The sequence below is a fragment of the Lagopus muta genome, chromosome 2, assembly GCF_023343835.1.
Source record: "Lagopus muta isolate bLagMut1 chromosome 2, bLagMut1 primary, whole genome shotgun sequence".
Classification (NCBI taxonomy): Eukaryota; Metazoa; Chordata; class Aves; order Galliformes; family Phasianidae; genus Lagopus; species Lagopus muta.
Window position 1 is genome coordinate 40,532,688 of NC_064434.1, and position 22,766 is coordinate 40,555,453.

The following is a 22,766-nucleotide window of genomic DNA, read 5'->3' on the forward strand; positions in this document are numbered from 1 at the left end:
GCTCACTTTTGCAGCCTATTGAGGTCCTTCTGAATAGCAGCATAATCCACTCCATCTATCAACTATTCCTGCCAGTATTATCTGCAGACATACTAAAGGTCCATTTTGTCTTCTCATCCAGCTAATTATTGCAAATACTAAACAGTATTGGTGCTACTATTGAACCCTGGGATATATTGCTGGTGACTTTGCTACAGCTGAACTTCATATCTTCAATCAGTCCAACAGCTCAGATATTTTTCATTCTTTCTCATTGTCTATTTACTATTATTTTTTTATTAGTTTGACTTTCAAGATTTACTCTGTTACTTTCCCAGCAAGAAAGTCAGTGCTGACCAGCCGTTATTTCCCAAGACCCTCTTTTTTTGAAGAGTAATGTTGGTTTTCTTTCAGTTCTTAGGAGCTTCACCCCCACAAACTTTTGTAGATAGTTGAGGATGGCAAACATCCTCAGCTCCTTCAATACTTGTGAATATATTTCATGAGGTGTCCCATGGAATTCTGCGTGTGCAGTTTGTTTCCATGTTTGTTCACTTGTTCCTTCTCCACTCAGGAGTAAATTTTCCTTGGTCCATACTTGCCCACAAATCTCAGGAAGCTGGGATTCCTGAAGACGAGTCTTCTTACAAGTAAAGGCTGAGGTGAAGCATAAATTGAACAACTTGACCTTCTTCATGTCCCTTGTCATCAAATCCCCTCCCTCATTTGGCACCAGTTCCATATCTTCTTTTGTGTTCCTGTGGCTGATTATGTACTTACAGGCCACTTCTTGCTCCAGATATTTCTCACCACATTTAACTCCAGATGTGCTTTGACTATCCCAGTCCTGCCTGTATGTTTAGTGTTGCTATATTACTCCTGATACACTTGTCCCTGCTTTCATATATGGTATTCTTCTTTCTTGTATGTAAGATTTGTCAGGAGCTCTTTATTCCTTCAGACAGGATCTGCATAGTGTGGTGTGAGAAAACCCATCACTTCATTCTTATTAAAGCTGATTGTTAATAAGTTTATACTAGTATCCTCAACATAGACATTGGAATTGAACACACCCTCAACAAGTCTGCAGATGACAACAAGCTAAGAGGTGCAATTGGTACTCTGGAGGAAAAGGATGCCATCCAGACAGATTTTGACAGGCTTAAGAGGTGGGCACATGGAAAACTTTGTGATGTTCAACAAGGCCAAGTGTAAATCCTGCATCTTGTCTAGGGCAATTCCACACATCAGTACAAACTGGGTGACGGATCAAGAGTTCTGCATGACCTAGCAAGACATACTTGCAGCCCAGAAAGCCAACCAAATCGTTGGCTGCATTAAAAGAAGTATGAGCACAACAGAATGAGGGAGGTGATTACCTCCCTTTGCTTTTCCCTCATTAGATTTCACCTGGGGGACTGGGTTCTGAAGTACAGAAAGATTTGGAACTGTTGAAGTGGATCCAAACGAGGGCCACATCATTCATCCCCAATTCTACCTGAGAAATTAACTCATATAATTCTCTTATTTGTATATCTCTATTGTAAAAGACTGTAGGAGATCCTCATAATGCTCTTCTAGAAACTATACTTCTTATTTCTCTTACATTCACTTATGATTGAAATATATGCCAAGATAATTGAGTATTTTGGAGGTAAAATATGTCTAATAAGCAAAATGATTAAATTTTGCAATATTATACTTTTTATGTCAGTCATTCTCACTGTATTTTGCATTTTGGGTAATGTTTATGTAGCTTCAGTTTTGTCATGAGTCAGGAAGAGATATGCCATTTACAGTCACTAGTAAACTAAATCCAAAAAATGCTAATACTAGGTATGAAGCAATACACATTTTGCAAAATAAATCTACTTGTTAGCATGTTTTTACCATCTGTTTGACTTTAGAAAGCATACAACATTGTTATCCATTTGGACAGTGGAAGTGGTGTTATTAGAACTGTGAAGTTACAAGTTCTATGCAGAAGTCAGACTGACATAGATAGTTGCCATAATGAAAATGATTTTTATATTGAATGTACAGATCATTCTTTGAACTTAAGTTGCTGTGTGTGGATTAGTATATGGATGAATGTATTTTCTTCTGTTTTTTTTTACATTTTGTTTGTATTTTATCTGAAATTATGAATTCTGTCTTCATAGATATCACAATTATGTAGATAATTTGAAAGAAAGAGCATTATTTCCATTTCCTTATGCTCCTTTTGACATTGAATATATTGCCCCCATCTAATGCTTTTTATTTGTACCAATTTCAGTAAGTATAAGTTTCAGGGAATCACTCTTACATGGTGTTTTCTGCAGTATCAGAAAATTATGTCAGTTGTTTGAGCTTCTAAATTGGTCTTGCTCTGAACGGGAAGTTGGATTAGGTGAACTCCAAATGTCTGTTCCAACATAAATTACTCCGTCATTATTTGAAAACAGCTTGTCATACGCTGTGTTCATACTGTACCTTAACCAAAACTTCGGAATTACTCTTAGCTAATATTTACAATTAATTTAAGGAGTTAGAGTTTAACCAGATAACTGATATATACAAATATTTTCTTCATACCATAGAGTGTACTATAGTGCCAGGCAAAAGCAATGTTACCTGGTTCCTTGCAATTTTTCTCAGATTGTGGAATTGTTAAGACAATATAGAACTGTGTGAAATGATGGTAGGATGACTAAGCATATTAAAAAAAAAGATTATAATCAGAGACAAATATCTGGACATATGATCTGGTAGAGAGGTCTCCCCACTCCCACATCTGTGGCTATTGCTGCCTACATTGATCATTCTGAATTCTGAAGATAATTCTAAGATAGCAGGGATCTGTATTTTGGATCTATGCCTCCTAGATTGGATTATCTGATTGTTTTGTTCTGTCTTATAAAAAATACAATGTTTATTCTAATGCTATATTTCTTTTGGTGTCTGCAGTTTCCTTAGAGCTTTTTTTCCACTGGAGAGACTTGCAACAACTTACATTTACACAGCTTTGATAGTCATGGGTTGAATTTCCAGCAGCATTTCCTAAAAGAAAGTATTTAGTATTTGTAAAGGCTCAGTTCGTGTTCTATGACTGAAATTCAGAACTGCAAATAGCAGTATTTTCTTTCTTTGGGTACCTATATCTTCTGACAATCTCTGGTGACTTGGCTTCAGACTCTGATACTTTTCTGTCAGTCTAATAATTTTATTTGTGTTTCTCAAACTTCTTTGTGTTGCTCTATAACTTTTAATCAAAATTAGTTTTATGTTTGCACTTTCCTGTTTTCTTTCTGCGTCATCTGGAATATCATCAGTAATATGCAAGCCATAAAAATTTAGCTGCTGTGAAATGAAGCCTTGCAAGTCTGCTTTATACCTGCAAGTTCTGAATACCAATGAAAATGAAGTGCATGTGGTGTTTTTGACCACTGAAACCTGACTAAATTAAATGAATAGAGCCAACAGTTCCACATTTTCATACAGTAGTGCATTACTAGAGTAGATCTAATGATGTGATAGGTGCTCATTAGGACACTGAACTAGGCAATAACAAACGGCAACATTGAAATAATATGTGGAATTGAGAGTGTTAAATAGCATATACAATACCAGGTGAACAACAACAAAAAAGTACTAATGATGAATTTACACTACATACATGTAAAAACTTTTCAGTTGTAGAGCTTCTCACTTTAAAATAATCATTTGTACTGTTATTTTTACATTAAAATGAACGAAACAAATCTTCCTTGTCCTCCATTCGCACAAGCATATTCACAACTCTGTCTCAATTACATCAATTTCAAAAGAGCACAGCAAAAAAGTGATAAAGACAAATCTTGATACGTACATTTTGAGAAGTTGAAAAAGATGTAGAATAAATCTGCATTCCTAGTAATAGATATAGTAGTGTTTAAAATTTCAGCCTTACTAGTGCAAGAACAAACATCTTCTTTGATGAACTTTCTGCAATCTGAATTTCTACTTCAACCTGTTTCTTCTGACTTGTGTCCTGTTTCTCTTTTTGTATTTCTGTCAACAGAAAGCTGATCTTGCAGTTGCACCGTTGGCAATTACCTATGTTCGTGAGAAAGTCATCGACTTTTCCAAGCCGTTTATGACTCTTGGAATAAGTATTTTGTACCGCAAGCCCAATGGTACAAACCCGGGCGTCTTCTCCTTCCTGAATCCTCTCTCCCCTGATATCTGGATGTATATTCTGCTGGCTTACTTGGGTGTCAGTTGTGTGCTCTTTGTCATAGCCAGGTAACATGTCAACTTTTGTGATTTTTTTGGCAATTGTTATAATCTTTTTCTTACTAATAATTGTCAAAAGTCACAAAACTTTCTTACTTTCATACTCTTATATTTTAAGTTTGTGATGTACAGAAAAATAATTAATGATGAGGGTTCTCACTATTAATTTTCTGCACTGCCATTCTAAGTGTCCAGTTTGTTATGACACCGAATATTGAGGGTGCTAGTTAGGTTGTATCTTTTATTTACAAATTCAAAGACATTAGCAAGTTTATGTAATGTCTTTTCTCATTTGTGCTGTGTTTAGAAAGAAAGGGACCAACACATTTTATTTTGTTAGTATAATTTTGTTTGTTGCTGTCTTGTTTAATCTCAAATTCAGTACTTAGCTGCCGGTGTCAATCCTTGATGTCCAAATTAGGCCACCACACGTTAAAAAACCAAATAAATTAATTGGTATAGATTAGTATCTTAGAAGTAGGGTAGCAGAATTAGTTTTTAACTGTAAGCTAGATAAACATTACATATGATTTAGAGTCCTAGATTGGAATATGTTCAGAAGCAAGTTTCCAGAGTTAAGGACCTCAATACAATTGCTAAATTATAAAGTTATTTTTAAAAAGCAATACTGGACTTTCTTGCCTTTTAACTACTTTTTATCTGTTTTCTTCAATATATATAAGCAGGAAGATATCTCTCATTGTCATAAATTCTCATTATATTTACATTTTCTTTGAAACTGACTTAAGATGCTCACAGAAATGTAAACTTGTACATCATAACTTTGACTCTTGCTGTGACAGAAAAAAAAACAATCAATCACCAGTTCCTGGGGGTGTGAAAGTAATATTTTTTTGCAGATTCCTCCCAGAAGTCGCTTTTAAATAGTTTTTTTAATCAAATAAATATAAACTATGCTGGCTTTTATCCCAAACTTACCTTTAATAAGAGATTTCTTTTTTCTTCTTTTTTTTTTTTTTTTTTTTTCCTGTACCAATGATTTTTAGGAGCAAATGTTGCAAATAGCGTAATTTTACTTCAACCTCAAGATTTCATTGTTTGATACACAATATTTCCCTTCATATTTTCCTCTCTCTGTTGTGGTTGATGTAAGGGTTCTCCATCTTTCCTTGATGCTGTATGCTTCATTCCAGATAGGTTGTATTGTTTCTGTAGTAAAAGATGTAATATTTCTAGGAGTCATTTTATCAGTAATTTAGCAAGATCACTTGTATATGAAGTGCATGAGATATTGCAGCAACATAGATAACACTGAAACACATTCTGTAATGATTAGCTTTCTGTACTTTCCTTAGAAGTCTGCTTTAATGAGCCAGGTATACATTGAAAGTCCTTTGAAAGAACAATATATATTAGTGGACTGTATAACCAAACTGTAAACTCATTTCTGAGGTGTTTCTGTAATACACATACATCTGAAAGCAGAGAATTTACTGTTGACCATAAATCACAAATATTGTGCCATGAAACATCTCGTGCAAAATATTGATGAGTATGTCCAAAAGTTTTAACCCTACTGTTATCACTACAGAACATTTTCAGCATGATGCACAGTGTTTTTGTCATGCAGCTCTCAGTAAGTTTTATGGCTAAGTTCTTGCTCATGCTAAAAAAAATATCTTGTTACATTCTGTAAGAAGGATGCACTTTTATTGAAACCTTTTTTAATTAAGGCATTCAGTCATCTGATCTCACTAATGCAATTGGAAAGAATGCTTATTTTCAAGCAGAAACACCACATAGTATAGCATTACTGTTGAACTTTTTTACACATATCTGTTTTTGTGACCAGCAATATAGAATCCTTGCATACTTGGAATCATTGTTTTTATTGTAAAGCCTTACCAAATAGATTTTATACTGAGCAGAGGAGTCTATTTTTGTATAAAATTGTATAAAAACCTTTTTTATATCAGCCCTCAGATTTTCAATAACTTACGCTGCATGTTCAAATAGTCATAGCACATATTTAGAAATAAAAGATTTTGGATTTTGTAAGACCTCTTGCAGGTTTTTTTTTTTTTTTTTTTTTTTTTTTTTTTGTAGTGAAGAGCAACTTCTAATATGGAATAGCATTTTCTAATACCATAGTTTACCATAGTTAAAATAGGGGGAAAAAAATGAGTTAAGAACTTAATCTCTTGTTGAATAATAAAGACAGAAAAAGAAGAATTCAAAAGTTAAAGAACCTGCCGGTGATTTGATTTTCAAAATGTGTCTGTCATGTGAAGAGAGACAATGTTACCTGAAGTGTGATATTGAAGTGGATTTTGCAGCTTAGTTCTGTGTATGTATTTTCAGTATAGACTATAATTTTAGTGTTACACATTGATGTACTTTTCAGTCCTGATTTTGTGGAACTGTTGGACTATATGCAACTAAATTAACAGATTTAATCTAGATGGTCTTATTAAGAACATTTTTACTTCATAACAATCCTGTCATGATGAGTGTTTAACTACCAGTGTTTCATAATAATTATTATGTGCTTCTTAATAAGTTTTATCTATGTTTGGACATTTAGTATGTCTTTTGTGGCATGATGTTCTGTAATTACATTTCATCAGAGTATTCAGTATAGAACACTTACTGTTAGACTTACATCCCTCTTTTTTGTGTCAAATGTTTTGTGAGCACACCATGGTTTTATTATTTTATTATATCTTTCAAACAGTTCCAGAATGTAAGAGCTTGGTACATTGAAAGTAGAGAGCACAATTCTGTTTTGGTACTTGGAGATCACCTAATAGTTAGTGGTATGAGTCTATTTAGGGAAAGATGAAAATTATTAAGAGGTTCAAGAATATTTGAGAGAGAATTGCTGAAAGGCTTTCATCAAGTAAGTGTAGGTGTAAAAGAAAAAAAAAAGTAATATACCTCTATATTAGTCTTTTGCTTTATCTGGAAGAGCATTGCTTTTTCCTTTCACTTTGAGAACTGAATGTAAAAAGCTGAAATTGTTACATATTCGTTGAGACAAAGAGCAAGGAGAGAGATATGTTTGTTAGCTAGGAGGCTTCTCTCAGTCATCTATGTGGAAATTATGGATCTTGCATTCTGAATGGGATTAACTATGTAGTATATGGTGTTTAATTGTCATTCCCAATTAGGCATTATGGCTATGATTGCTCCACATATATGAAAACTTCTTCATTTTGTGTTGTGATTACTGAGTGTAAGTAATTATGCTGGTTAGTCTCTAAAAGTTCTTCTGTTTGTGATACAGTCTGGTGACTGATAAACCTGGTCTCCCTGGCACTACGTTCATTACTTTTCTGGGAATTACAAAAGTCAAGTGGCATTATCCTTCTTGTGGCAACATTAACAGATCTGTTTCTGATGCTAGACAGCAATGTCTTTGTGTCACTTGTAGCAGTGCCTTGCATCATCTGACTTCTTGTTGAATTTCTATTCCAATATCTTTTTTTTTGCCTCTACGTTTGCTTTTCATTTCTTTGATTCGAGATCCCAATTAAATTCACAGTGTATGATTAGAAGGAAAACTAGGGCTGGGGTAAAGCGCAATAAGTCCTTTTTGGACTTCTGTCAAGTACACAACATCTTCTGATCTGTATAATGAAAAATGTTGATTAGTATTTCCTATTCATATTTGTCTGATGGTGCAATGAGTTGTTCCATTTCACAAGAAATGAGCTTATTTCATCAAAACTAGATGACAACTTCATAGACATATATATACTATATGCTTTTTTTTCTTTTTTCTTTTTCTTTTTCTTTTTTCTTTTTTCTATTAGCCAGTATATACTACGCAGTTGTTTCCTATTGCTGGCCTTCGCAAAGTCTGATGTATTGGTAACTGATGGTACTGCCCATTCTGCATAGATATGATGAAGAAAACAAGTTTCATATATTTAAAAAAAGCTATATATGTTTGATTTAATTATTTGGTGTTCCAAACAATGACTTCCAAAGTCAAACAAATAATCTTCAGTTGGCATATGTTGTACCCTGATTTTTGGAGTCAATTATTTATGATTTTACACATCTATGTCTTTTGAATCTTTTCTGAAAACCCTGACTGAAGGACATTCTGGCTAAATATTTGTAGCCAATCATTTTCTACCTGATTTTCCAATTATTCCCTGAACATCTAAATATTCCTCTGTTTTGTCAGGTCTTTTTGCTGTGATCATGTCTGTGTGTTGCAGTGAAGTTTACTCTTACGTGACCTGTCTTAATTCCTGGGACACATTATGTTTCACCTTTATGGATTAGCTATGAAACAAATAAACTACCCTGGATAAAATGCTCCACTAAATGAGATTTTATGTACCAAGCTCTCTGAAGTGAATCTATTGTGTAAATATTCTTAAACTGCGTTCACAGCCTTAATTGCTAATATGGAATCATGAGTTATCATTTTAAAGGGCTTGATTCACTTATCAGTCTTGCGTTCAGTCTGGTGGACTTCCTGCTTTTTCCTCCTTTCAGGATAATTATGCTATTCTACTTTCTGTTAGTTTCAGCTGTCAAAGCATTTATTATAAAATATTTTTTCATTTTCTTTTAAGCAGTGATAAAAGCACAGTGAACATTACCTCATCGCCAAATTTTTCTCTTACTTGCTTTAGTAAAACATAATAATAAATGACAAGAGCTTTAAAAATATCTCCACACATTTATCTTAATATTTTCTTTGTGCAGAAGCATAGGAATTCCATGCTTCTTCAGACTAGAGCAGATGCCTGAGCATTATGTCTCTCTAGAGTGCGTACATAACCTTTTACATCTCATCAGTCTTCATTTTTATTTCATATTTTTTGGCTAGCTGATTTCTGTCCTTGAGCTGGTCGGATTAATTTTCAAAGTATTCTTTTAAAACTATCTTGGTAGAAAGAAATTAATGGTAGAATGAGAGGGAACTCCTTTTTACTATGGAACTCTGGTTACTAAATTACTATGTCGATATTTATTCAAGGAGGAACTCAGCATATTTGCCCTTTATTCTTTACAACCATTATTCCTATGAGAATTTTATCTCCTGAGGCCTCTCTAAAGATCTACATCGTATGTTATGAAGTGTTTTCAGGAATGGATACATCATCCAAGTGGGTAGTCCAGATGGCAACCCTGAAATTTGTTTCTTTTACTATCTTACAGAATTCAGTTTTGCCTCAATTGTAATGGGGATATCGTCAACTAGTCTATAAAATTATGTGTAGGCAAACATAAATGCATGCAAAAAAAGTACACATTCCTCAAAACTGTTCCATAGAATCATTTGAAATATTTTAATTTTGTTAAGCTAAACTGCAGTTTATGGCCCTTATTTTAATCCTTCCCAAATATTTGGTATAGTCTGCTTTTTTCACACAATTTCTCCAGTTGAAAAGCACATCCTTGTTAATGCTACAGAGCACCTTTATTTTGAGCAGAGAGCAAGTATGCCGGCCTCCAGAACACTAATTTTTTGTCAAGTGAAACAGGTAGAAACTGCATGAGAAATTTTTTTCTTATTTTTCTTTTCTTTCTTTCTTTCTTTCTTTCTTTCTTTCTTTCTTTCTTTCTTTCTTTCTTTCTTTCTTTCTTTCTTTCTTTCTTTCTTTCTTTCTTTCTTTCTTTCTTTCTTTCTTTCTTTCTTTCTTTCTTTCTTTCTTTCTTTCTTTCTTTCTTTCTTTTTCTTGAGGGTTTTAAAGCTTCTTATTAACTAACATGTTTGTGTAGTTATGCAAAAACAAAAACAAATCCTAATATTATTTCTTGAGGTTCTAAAACACTTCTTGTTTTCTGAAATTTTCTGAAAACTAAATTTCTCCTCCTCTACTTCAGACTATGAAAATTTTAATTTCAGATTTCTGTAATTTAAATGGAATTGACCTTAAAGTAAAGAGGACCTCTCAGTTACATCTTAATTTTTTGCACTCATGAGGAAATTATTAAGTACGCGTTTTTCACTTAGAAAATGTAAGCAAGACTTGCATATGACATTCCAAATATGGTCAGTTATTTCTGCATATGACTTTTCACAGTATGTGGATGACAACTTTAAATTGATCAAGTAAAGCTCAGTGTGCTGTGTGCCATCAGTGTCACCATAAACATACATAAACTGTAATAGTATTAATGTTAATTTTTTGTGGTCAGCACATACCTTTTATTTTGTATCAAAATGCAAAATGTGTTGAAATTATAATGCTTATGGTTACGTCTAACTTGTTTTATAGAATTATTTTGGGAAGTTATGACACAGATTGAAATTGATGGTATAGGATTTAAATGTTGTGAATGATGAAATATGATTGAAAGAAAGACGTGTAGCAACATGCTTTGCATCTGAGAAAGAAAATGCAATCCCTTTAACCTCTACTGCAAGAGATTTATCTGGGTTCACTGCCAGTTTATTGAATAGTTAATATGTACATACACCACTCAGTATGGACTCCACTTCCTAACTCCTTAGGATTCTCTTGAATCAAGTTTGAATACTCTCAGTCTCCTTAATTTGTTCAAGAAGAGACAAGTATCAAGAGTTCTCACAGTCTACATAATGGCCTCTATTAGAATATTGTTACAGGTTTAGTTAGAGAATAAAACTTGTATTTCCCTCCTTAACATCAATAACCTCTCTAGATTTTAGAAGAGAAAGAAAGCAAAACAATACTTCAAAGCCTTGCTATACTACTGATAGATCAGTCTGACACTAGACACTAGACAGTACTTACTATGCATCAAAAGTAAGGATAAGCTGCTGTCAGCATTGTGACAGAAATTATGTGACTGTTTTAACTAAAAATAGCTGAGGAAGTCATAACTAACCTGTTTTAGCAGTCTACTAGAGGGTGTAGTTATCTCTTATTAGCTAAATCTCCATATTTAATTTGAAGGTGATTATTTCAACATATCTCATTGTTTCTGAATTCCTCTGTCAAGAAATCCATTTTCTTTTATTTATTTAATTTTTTGTTTTGTGGAAATCTATCTGATCTTTGTCTTCCACAGTTACTTATATGAGTGGGGTAGGAGGCAAAAAAGTATGTCTGGTGATTTCTAACATAATAAACTGTGATACACATGTGTTTCTAGTACTTTCTTCCATCCATCTACCTATCTATCTTGATTGAGAGTACAGTACTACACAGTATTAACACTGTATAAAGTTAAAGATTACCTAGAAACTCCCCATATTTTCTGTTAACTTTCCCTCATTTTTCTGAAAGTCATCCTGAAGTTCTTCAATGCATCACTAATTATCAAAGAACCCAGATGTTTTGAATGGATAAACAGAATCACACCATTCATCTCATACAAGAAATGTATCTCTCATAATATCAAATCAAGAAATCTTTTTTTCATTCTTTAGCATCTTTGTTCAAGAACAGGAACATGATGGATGACTCATTCTGTCCATATTCATCCTGACTTTACTTTTTAGCCTTGTTACATGCAAGTGTTACACATTTATAAACCTATATTTCCTCAATTTTGATGGAAAATTATAACGCAAACTTTAATACAGTCTGAGAGGTGCTCGTGGAAATTTGTATCAAAAGCCACATTGAACTTCATTTTCTACCATGGTTTCTCTTGTTTTCACTTTCACATTTACATGTTGGTACAGAGTATTTCACTGCCTCTTTTCAGGTTCATATATATCCATTAGAATCTTAAGTGTACGCTGCACTAGAAAGATCTCTAGTAAACAATTCAAGGAGCTCTTTCAAGGGATTTAACAGAGAATCTTTTAACCAATAAATCATCTAAATATTCTTTGCTGAAAGGCTTTGAAATAATATTTTCTTCCAAGACTGCTTCTGTGTTGAGTTTTGACTGACCAGAATTGTTCTGCTTCATTCAGTTCAGAGCTTGACATCTGCCTGAATACCATTCACTGTTGGTCTAAATCATTGTTTCATACAGACCGTGACTGTTCAGTAGTTGCATTCACATTCACTTCATCTCTAGAACATGATGGGAGATGCTGGAAGGTGTTATTCTACATGTATCATTTCTTTCCACAAGCATGAATCCTAGTACATATACTCATATTTGAGTTTACATGTCCAGTTTCCTGTTACTATTTGCACACTGAACAAGTAAAAATGTAAACATACAATGGAGATTGTTTTGGAAATATCTCAGCAGTCAAAATTGACATTTCTTATAAAAATGTTGTGTCTTTCTGTATGTGATTGAGCTTAACTACAATCAAGACAGCTATTTCTTTTCTTTTCTTTGAATACATTGGGTAAACAATCTGTGGGTAGATGAGTCAGTATTTGAAGACTACTTTGTGAAGAGCTCCATAGCAGCACACAAAATAATGTTACGTGTCTCATGTAGACAATACTTTGTTAGTCTCTAAGTTTTCTGCTGCCATTCATTAGCAAGTAATCTCATACTCCTCACTGAGAAAGGTACAAAACAATCTGAGGAATATCTTCATTTAGTTTTCAAAGTAGCATATGCAACGGTTTGACTTAATTTTGAATGCCCTTTGTAATTACCAACACATACAGCACAAGAAAAGAATATTTCAGTCTCCTGTGTGAAGTGAAAACTGTATAGAGGTAGATATAGAGAGATAGAGAGATAGAGAGATCTTGAGTAGGTGTTTTCTGTGTTTAGTCAGCACATTGTTGAATGGAATATTGTTAAATATGCTTAAAGAGAATGGTTCCACTATAGATGAGTCCAAGTGTTTTCAAGCTAAAATTATGCTTTTAAGAAAGGTCAGAGTCTCTTATGTTTGGAATAAGAATTGATTTGTTTTGTTTTTGTTGGTGGTGGTTTCATGGAATTTTTTTGCTTATTTGTTTTGTTTTGCTTGTATTTACTCTGTCATACAGTATTATTGTGGAGAAGGAAATTGTTATTCTTGCCATAATGCATAGTAATTGTTTTCTTATGCAATTTGCAAAACAATGTAGTCCTATAACCTGAATTAAAAAAAAACACAAGAACAAGTGGAACAGGAATAAAGTCAGTAAGGATCAAAGAAAGTATGACAGTCAAAAGATACAGTTAATAATGTGATTCAAGCAGTAATTTGAAAGTGTGCAAATAAACTGATTGACTCCTTTTCCATTATCATACTGGCTGAATTTAAAGATTACTGGATAAAATCCAGTAGATGAGTCAGTAAACGAATTTGACCATCAGTTGAGCTTTTTATATAATCTAAATAAAGAGGGAGACATAAAGTGTTGGAAATTAAGCTGATATAATATGGTGGTTATTAACTTTGAGGAATATCTAAAGATCTTTGGATGTAGACTAGTAGGAGAGTATTTCAAAGTTCTCCTTTGAGTTCTCTGGTTTAAGCATTAATTGAGGAATGGGAAAACCTGGGTAATGAAAAGATTTTGAAAATCTTACTATTCTTTCTGTAAAACAGTCCTTCTGTTATTGGAAAATATTAATAATACAGTTGCAATCCTAGACTACTTTAAATATTTGTAACTGAATAGTCAAACTATTCAATTATTTGAAGAGGTATTAATCATATGTTAGAATATGCACGTTTTTAAAAAATCTGTTTCCAGTTTCAGAACTGGAAATATTTAAGTTATGCTTCCACCCGCTAAGCCACTCTAAAACAAGATTCCCCTAATTTCTCTGACTCTGAATCATCATTATCTACTGTATTCTGAAAGTACGCAAATAGAGCTAACTTGAAAGAAAAAACAAACAAAACCAAAAGTAACTGTCTAGAACCTTACCTTATCTTTTCAAATGTTTTATGTGAGGTTTTTCCTTTTTTCCTGTAGGAAAATATTAGACTTGGATGATGTTTAAACAGAAACTTATGTTAAAAAAGGGGGAAATATTTAGGGAATATTTACTGACTGTAAATGATATGCAGAGGACACCAAGTTGGGTGGTGGTGTTGATCTGCTCGAGGGTAGGGAGGCCCTTTGGATGGATCTTCATAAGCTGGATCACTGAGCTGAGGTGAATGGGATGAGGTTCAACAAGGCCAAGTGTCAGGTCCTGCACTTTGGCCACAACAACCCCATGCAGCGTTATAGGCTTGGGGATGAGTGGCTGGATGAGTGTGAAGAAGAGAAGGACCTGGGGGTGTTGGTTGATGCTTGGCTGAACATGAGCTGACAGTGCGCCCAGGTAGACAAGAGGGCCAATGGTATCCTGGCCTGCATTAGAAATAGTGTGGCCAGCAGGAGCAGGGAGGTGATCATCCCCCTCTACTCAGCACTGGTGAGGCCGCACCTCAAGTACTGTGTTCAGTTTTGGGCTCCTCACTGCAGGAAAGATGTTGAGGTCCTGGAGCATGTCCAGAGAAGGGCAACAAAACTGGTGAGGGGTCTGGAGCACAAGTCTTATGAGGAGCGGCTGAGGGAGCTGGGATTGTTCAGTCTGGAGAAGAGGAGGCTCAGGGGAGACTTCATTGCACTCTACAACCTCCTTAAGGGAGGTTGTGGTGAAGAGGGATTTGGCCTCTTCTCCCAGGCAATGAGCAGGACATGGGGCAATGGCTGCAAGTTGTATCAGAGGAGGTTTAGATTAGACATAAGGAAGAACTTTTTCTCTCAGAGAGTGGTCAGGCACTGGAATGGCCTGCCCAGAGAGGTGGTGGACCCTGGCAGTGTTCAAGAGGCGTCTGGATGACGTGCTGCATGAGATGGTTTAGTGCTAGTGGTGGCAGTGGTGATGAGGAGACGGTTGGACTTGATGATCTTACAGGTCATTTCCAACCTTGTGATTCTATGATTCTTTGATTCAATGCCTGGAATTAAGTAAGCTTGTTGTCTAAAAGGTCTATAGGCAGAAACATAAGAATTATTTATCACCTGCTTGTACTTCATATTTAGTTGTTAGCCAAAAGTTTATTCAGCTTATTCAGGCCTTCAGTTTGTAAGTCATTACAGTAGCAGTCATTTAACCACCAAGATCTGACTAGAATTAAGTTTGAGAAAAGAAGTATGGTAATTGTTTTTGCTGGAGAAAATAAACCAGTAGTGCATCCTCAAAAGTTTCTGTTATATACATGCAAGTCACTTCATGTTAATTCTGTTAATTCTAATGGGGATGAGATTGCTTTGGGATAAAGTTAATTGTGCATTTTCAGGAATAAGAACCAAGGTGAGCTTCTTTTTCTTTCCTGTTCTAATAGACTATTTTCAGAAGTTATGTCTTTAGCAACAAGTGTATCATAGTTACAGGGAAAAAATTATACCACACGGAAATTTTCTTCTATCATAATTAAAAAAAAAAAAAGCCAATTCATCAGTTAATAAGAATAGTTGATTATTTTAATAATATTTATAACAAACCTTTAAAATATTACATTTTTTCCTATGAATCAGCTTTTCAGAACTTCAGAGAGAAATATAATGATGGCTACTTTTATTAAATAGGTCTGTTTAAATCCTCTAGCAAGTATTCACTTTTATAATTGTTTTTATTTTGTTTTGAGTGGCCGTTAGAATTGTCTAGCCCTTACACTCACCAGTTAGCTAAGATTTGACTAAGGATTTACAGAAGTTAATCTCTAACCATAAGAAATATGAAGGCAATGTTACTTCATCTATTTAAGGTAATTTATAAAAAATCAGTTAAAAAGTAGTGAGCTACTCAGAACCACTACCTCCTTCCATTCCAGTTTCCTTCCTTAACTGTATCAAGCAGGAGTGCTGAGTGGAAGACTAGTCATGGAGTTAGCAGTGAAACTGTAGATAGTAAAAGGATGTACAATTGTTTTCCCTTCTCTGTGCCATGTTTTGTGTGCACCTAGGTCATTAGAGACTTTCTTGTCCTTTCCATGAGAAACAGCTTTAGTATTACAGAATGGAATGTTCATTTGATATGTACTTACTTAATTTTTGAAACAGGGAGTGTTTAAATTCCATAGTGCCATCAATAGTGATGTAAGAAAGTTTGCAAATAACAGGTACTACACTATTTACGTCATATTCTTAGTAGATATTTTGGAACAAAATTTGGAAACCTTATAGTGTGATGTGAATCCAGAAGATGCCCCTTTGGAAGAATTCCACTGCTTAGAAAATTATGTTTGTATGGCTAACACAATGTAACCAGTGAGCCCTGTCCAGAAGAAAAATGGAAGCAGCTGGCAGAATTCTGTGCATTGCATTGCTTCGCTGCAAGCATGGACCAGGGCAAATATAAAGTCAAGTTGGAAAAATATCTGAAAAAGGATTTTAATTAGCCATATTTATCCTCCACACACTTCTCTTTTTACTTGGTCTCTCTTGCTCTCCCCTTACTCAAAATAGGCACAGTAGAGCAGAGTGAGTAGTTAATCATGTCAAAATCCTGGTCAGCGTGCCCTTCATTTACTGGAATGAAAGGAATTTTCACCTTGCTTCAAATGTAACTAATTAGATAAAATTGCTAGGTAGATGGATACCAAAGACTCCTTGTAGCTCTCAGTTCTACTGTAAGAAGCCTAATTCTGCCTCCAATTAAAATGTCAGTGGGGATTGTCTGTGTTCATAACACCTTCCTCACCATCGTTTTATTCTGTACAGCCTTTTGTACCTGTGAAAAACAAACAACAAAAATAAAATAGAATAAACAAGAAGGAGAATGGTCTTACACCTCTACCTTTACATGAATGTAAATTATTCTGCAGGTGAAGGCAGTGGAAATTTCTGGGTAGTACTGAAAAATTAACTGGGGTTTCTTGTAACCTAGGACAATTTTGTACTGCCAAACAGACTTTGTCTTCTTTTTACATAATAAATATCAACTGCTTCCTTTGTAGAGTTCACGGTACAGGCGGCGTAAATAAATAATTTAAACAGTTAAATAGAATGATAAGTACTAAAAAAAATTTAGAGACAAATTAAAAAATAGGATTAGCAAATTTTTAAAGTTGTCATGTTCAGCAGTAATAGTTCATAAGTTATGTGTGCAGGACCAGAATTCAGTTTACTGTTTACATTACAAAGCAAGTGAATGTTGAAGAAGTTTTTGAAAGACAGGTATAGATTTCATCCTTAAGGCATTATTTCTTGAAAATGTGGTCTGCAAGGAATCCTGAACTGAGCCACAATCTGGTATTCTCAGTACCTTGATAAGGTTTTATCAAACTGTAAGGGCTAAGGTGTCAATTCCAGCAAATCAACAGGGCTGTGAGAGATGTGACTGGTGAGGGTGGGAGATCCTCACTGTAGGTGCTATCAACAAAAGAAGGACTGGTATCTTGTCAGTATATAGCTAATTGTTTTATAGCTAGTTCATATTCGGGCTTTGGTTTTTTGGTTGAGAGTAGGAGAAAGGATTCTAGACTATTGAAACCTCCATAGTGTCTCAACTGCTTCTCTACAGTCAGGATGTGGAGCTGCAATTCAGAATCCCTGTACTCCAGTAGAGCACAAAGTACTCAAGTAGACCCTTTTGGTTCCAGTGACGTTGCTTGGAAACTTGATATGAGTAATGCATTTGAGTTCCTTCAACCATGCTCCTTCCTAAAGTCTGTGTGTCCCATAAGAAGTAGGTGAAGAATTTGTAATTATAGGTACTGTTGAAAACTCCAACAGAAAAATAGAAGATGATGAAGCATTTTTTAAAATCAAGTATCAACTTAAATAAGACAGGACAGGACTGTCCTATCATGTTTCTATAGAAATCACTGTGAAATGATCTCCCACTGGTTCTGATAGTAGCATGACAATTCTCAATGACTCTGTATATACTTCCCAAAGGCAAGGGTCCAGGGCTTACTACTTTCTATCCCAGAGGACAAGTGACATGGCAGGCCTCGTGTTTCATATGACCGAATGCTCCATCACCTCAGCGATTCTACCCATAGAGCATACTGACACTTTCCTCTGAACCGCATCTGGATTTTGTCTGAGTGAAGTTAGCACAGGCCAAAACTGGGAACAGGAATGTGCTAATGACTAAACTGTATGAATGACTGCATACCACTGCTGAAAATTGAGTCCTTCCCTTAGTTTATCTACATAGGTGAAACCAGAGAAGTTCACAGAATTTTTTTTATTTTATTTTTTATAGTTTTTATATGAAATGTTAGTAAAGTACTACAAATATAGAACTATTTTTTTTCTCTGTAATTCCTTTATAATTCTTTATAATATAATATATTATTATATATATATAAATACTGTATAAATAATATATATAAATAAAAAGTATTTATATATATATTATAACTCTATTATTATATATATATATATATTATAACTCTATATATATATATAACTCTATATATATATATAACTCTATATATATATTATAACTCTAACTATTATATATATATACTTTATAATTCCTTTACAGGGAACTAGTTTAGTTTCAGGTGAATTTTCATAAAGTTTTTGATCAGCTCCAAATTTGCAAGCTATTAAATTCCTTCAGCAAGCCAGTAGGAGTTACAGACTTGCAAGAAAACAACCTTGTGTGCCTTATAAATCCAACTATGAGCATTTTCTTTAAGTTAGTGCATCTATTAAATTATTTTACACCAGATGGAAAATCTCAGAGCAAGATCTCTTAGCTTTACCAAGCTGTCTTAAATTTTAAGCGTGTGCTTGCTCTATTTGAATTGATGACGATAGTAACAGTTCCAAAATTAAATATTTTTTTAACCACGTTTGTCTGCAGAGAGTTACTCACATACTCTTGTAATTGCTCAGGAGGCAATTTATTTGGAGTAGAATTCCACTTGATTTCTGAAGATTTTGTCAACATCCTTAAAATGCATGCCATGAAAAGAAAAGGATTTGGTCGTTTTTATTTTTGAACAAATCCACATATAGGTCTTAGTTTGTGATGACATGACTTTTTAGTGTCTGAGTGCCATGTAAGTGGAAAAAATACACCAAAAAATATGATCTCATGTTACAGTATTGTATAAACCACTTGTTTTATTCAGAGGATGTTCTATTTGCACAATTTTAAATATAAAAAGAAACTTTTAAATTTAAATTTAATTTAAATTAAATGGAAATTTTTAATTTGTTTATTCTGTATGTGAAAATCACATTCAATGAGCCAGTATTAACATATCTTATTAGGTAGAGACACTAGTGTGTAATCATATGTATTTTTATATTCTTATCATTGTGATGGGTGACATTTAGTGTACAGTCAAGGGCAACAATGAATTATTACACAGTATAAAGTAAATAACTTTTGCTGTGATGCTTAGTGTTAAACTAAGCATCTGCATCTGCTGTCAAGAAAGCTGTAGCAATGTTGAAATGAAATGCCAGGGTTTTTTGTACAGCCTTATAATGAACTCACTCCATTTTTTTAAAGGATTTTAGCTTATTATTACATTACAAAATATGATTTTATACTTCATTTTGTGTTATTAGGAGGTACTTTACAATGGTCTACTTCTTCCTGCAAACTTTTGAATGTATTGAGGAAGCCAATTAAGCGCTTCTCTTTTTAAAAGAGAAGCGTATGATTTTCTCATGTACCCTTTTTATAGTGCTTTTTATTTTTGTAAAGAGAAATACTAGTTAGCTCAGTTAAAATAGATTGGGAGAATGGGAGTATCATTGTTGGATATTATTTTTTTATTGTTTAATCCATAGATATAGAATCTCAATTGTTTTGCTGTTTTTTTTTTGTTTTTTTCTTTTGCCCATGCAAACACAATCTTTATATCAGAAGTGCATATCAGTCCCTTAGTATTGCAAGCATGCTAGTCTTTTTGATCTGTGACAACAATAAACAGTGTAAACTACTTTGCAAGGGTTAATGAGGTGTTGCACAGTTGTATTAAACCAAGATAAACACTTGCTGATAACATTTTCTTATAACACACATTTGGAGATATAGACATGTGCAAGATATATTTTCACTTTAAAGGAATCTTACAGGTACAGTGATTGGAATGTGTTTTTATTAAACAAGTAAATGACAGATTAGTATAAAGCCTGTTTAGCTTCTGTCTTCTACATTAGATATTGAGATTACAAGAAGTAGGAAGACTTGATAAACATAATCTTTGAATACATATCATCTTGATTAGTATTTTGGCAATTTAGTTTCAGGGGACTCAGTCCACCATCCTTGATTCATTTGAGGAACTACAAATCCCAGAGAAGTACATGACAGTAATAGTTCTTAGACATTTACAAACACAACTACTCTGTGAACAAAACGAAGTGAAACGTATTGATTAGTATTTTTCTTATTTCCTCTTTAAAATATAGGAATGTTTTCCTGAAGCATGATACTCTTCTAATTTATAATATTATTTTTGGTTTCCATATGACAAGAGTTGGTAACATAGTTCACATGACTGCATTTTTATTACAATTAAAAGGCTCAGTTATTGCAATTCAAAGGTTCAGCTGAAATAATGCAAGTTTTACTTTCTCCAAAAATTAGAAGTCCAAGTAGTATAATATTTCAGATTAGAGTGATTAGAGTATGTGATCATACGACAAGACATGTTGAAAATGTGAGGAAGTGAGAATTATGTGGAGAAGATGAATAATACTTTTCTATATAACCTTTTTCAGAATATTAAAAAAAAAAAAAAAAAAAAAAAAAAGAAAGAAAGACAATGCAACTAACAGTTTTAAAAGAATTAAAAGATTTCTTTAAGAAATATATAATTAACCTCTGGAATTCATCATGGAAAAAAAATGAATGCACTGTAGAAAAGTTATAATTATTACAAATGTATCTAAGGAAATGCTTCATGTTTAAAGCAACTATTTATCATTTCCTTATAGTGTATGGGTAATATTTTCCATTTTGTTGTAGCTTTCAACTTTTCATTTTTTGCAGCTTTGTAAGAAATGCTATACTAGTCAGAAACACATCTTTTTCTTTAATATAAATTTTCTTTATATATTTTTTTCCTAGTTGAGAGTGTAGTAGTAGTAGAGAAAAAAAGATCATTTGTTTACATGGAAAACAATAAGCATCAGAAACTTCTCACGTTAATGTTCAGAATGCTCCATTAAAAGTAACATTTGTACCAATTATGAGCATTTTAGTCACATAATAAATGTACTCTTAGCTAGTGCTGTATAATGTTGCTTTGTTTCATGTTCTATTCATTTCATTAACCTGTTTACACTGTCTGTTTAAAATCCACAGTTCATTTTATAGATCTGGGAGATTACACTGATGACTGTGGGTCTGTTGAGTGTCCACCAAATGTTGTGAAAATTGTTCCCATCAACTTCTGTAGACGTTGCCTTAGGTCCTTCTGAGTGTCTTTTACAGCAAAAACAATAAGAACAACAGCTAATTAGAAGAAAAAATAATGAGATGAAGGCATATAGGGTAAACCCTTATACTGAGTTAGTATTTGAAGCAATGGTGAAAAATATGGCCTTAAATTTGGGCCTTTATGAATGTTACTGGCATAATGACCATTATGAAACAAAAGCTGCAACTGTCATCTAAGTTGGTTCAGAATATGCACCTGAATAAATATTTGATTGTAGTAAGTGACAATTAGGTAAGTTTTTCCCTGATTCCCTGTTAATAATTCCTAATTCGCAAACGTATGTCTAGCAGTTCAACTAGGTTAAATGGCATGTGATGAGACTGAAAACTGTTGTTGATTAAAATAATTTATAAATACTGACAGAGTGGTAAGCAGGTAGACTTTTACTCGTGAAAAACAGATTTCACAGATTTCAAAAAATCATGAACAAAATGCTTTTGCTAATGCTTTTTTCATTTAGACACCTACATGAAAAGAAAAACCAAGAGAAAATCAAAATGTTCATAATAAGATACATATATCTTCCAATTTTAGTCGTTGTTTTTTTTTTGTTAGTTTCTTTAAAATGTGCTAAATAACTGCTGATATTCAAGTAGTTTTATCTACTATAATTAATTTCACTTTTCTAATGTCAGAATCTCAAAAAAGCTTTGTGCATAGATAACTTTAAAAGCATCTCTCTACCTGTTTACTTTGCTGTCATTATTAAAAAACACAAAAAGAAATAGTATTCAACTTTCATTTATTGTATGTAATTTTGACACTTCGTTTTAAAATGCCATAAAATGCACATGAAATAATTGGTGCACATAACTAATCATAAAATGCAATGTGATAAGATATATTTTATATGATAACTAGTTATTTTGTGTAAATTAAGCATATATTTATCATATATTATCTTTGACTCCATAAATGCAGTAAAAGTTAGAGCCTATAAATCTAAAATATTGCTAGGGGAAATCCAAATATGAATTCTCTATGTCTTGCAGTCATACATTATACTGAATGATGGCATAAAAGCAAATATGTTTAGTTAAATTGTTAGTGGCATTCTTTACTTTGATTGAGGATGCTTCATAAAATCAACATATGACTTACTTGCTTGATGCTTACAGTAATACTGCTTGCATTTTCACCCACTGATCTGAGAAAATCCATTGTAATGTTTATTTATTTGCATTTTTTAAGACTTCCATTCATTTTATTAAAATTTAAATATCTTTTTTTTTTTCAGGTCAGAAAGATCAGTACAATTGTTTAACCACTATTTTTTTTTTTTCGTTTGTTTGTTCTTATTTTAAAGAACATCAAGAAAATATAGTTTGTGGTCAGGTGA

General features: G+C 33.4%; 1 protein-coding gene across 6 annotated transcripts in view; it reads left to right on the top strand.

Annotated features, from left to right (window-relative positions):
* GRIK2 (glutamate ionotropic receptor kainate type subunit 2) overlaps positions 1-22,766 on the top strand; it is a 349,533-nt gene that overhangs the window by 216,957 nt on the left and 109,810 nt on the right. For all 6 annotated transcript variants that reach the window (XM_048935183.1, XM_048935181.1, XM_048935184.1 and 3 more), the window contains one exon: positions 4,022-4,245. In XM_048935183.1, coding sequence (XP_048791140.1) covers positions 4,022-4,245 — 224 coding nt within the window. The remainder of the gene's footprint in view (positions 1-4,021; positions 4,246-22,766) is intronic.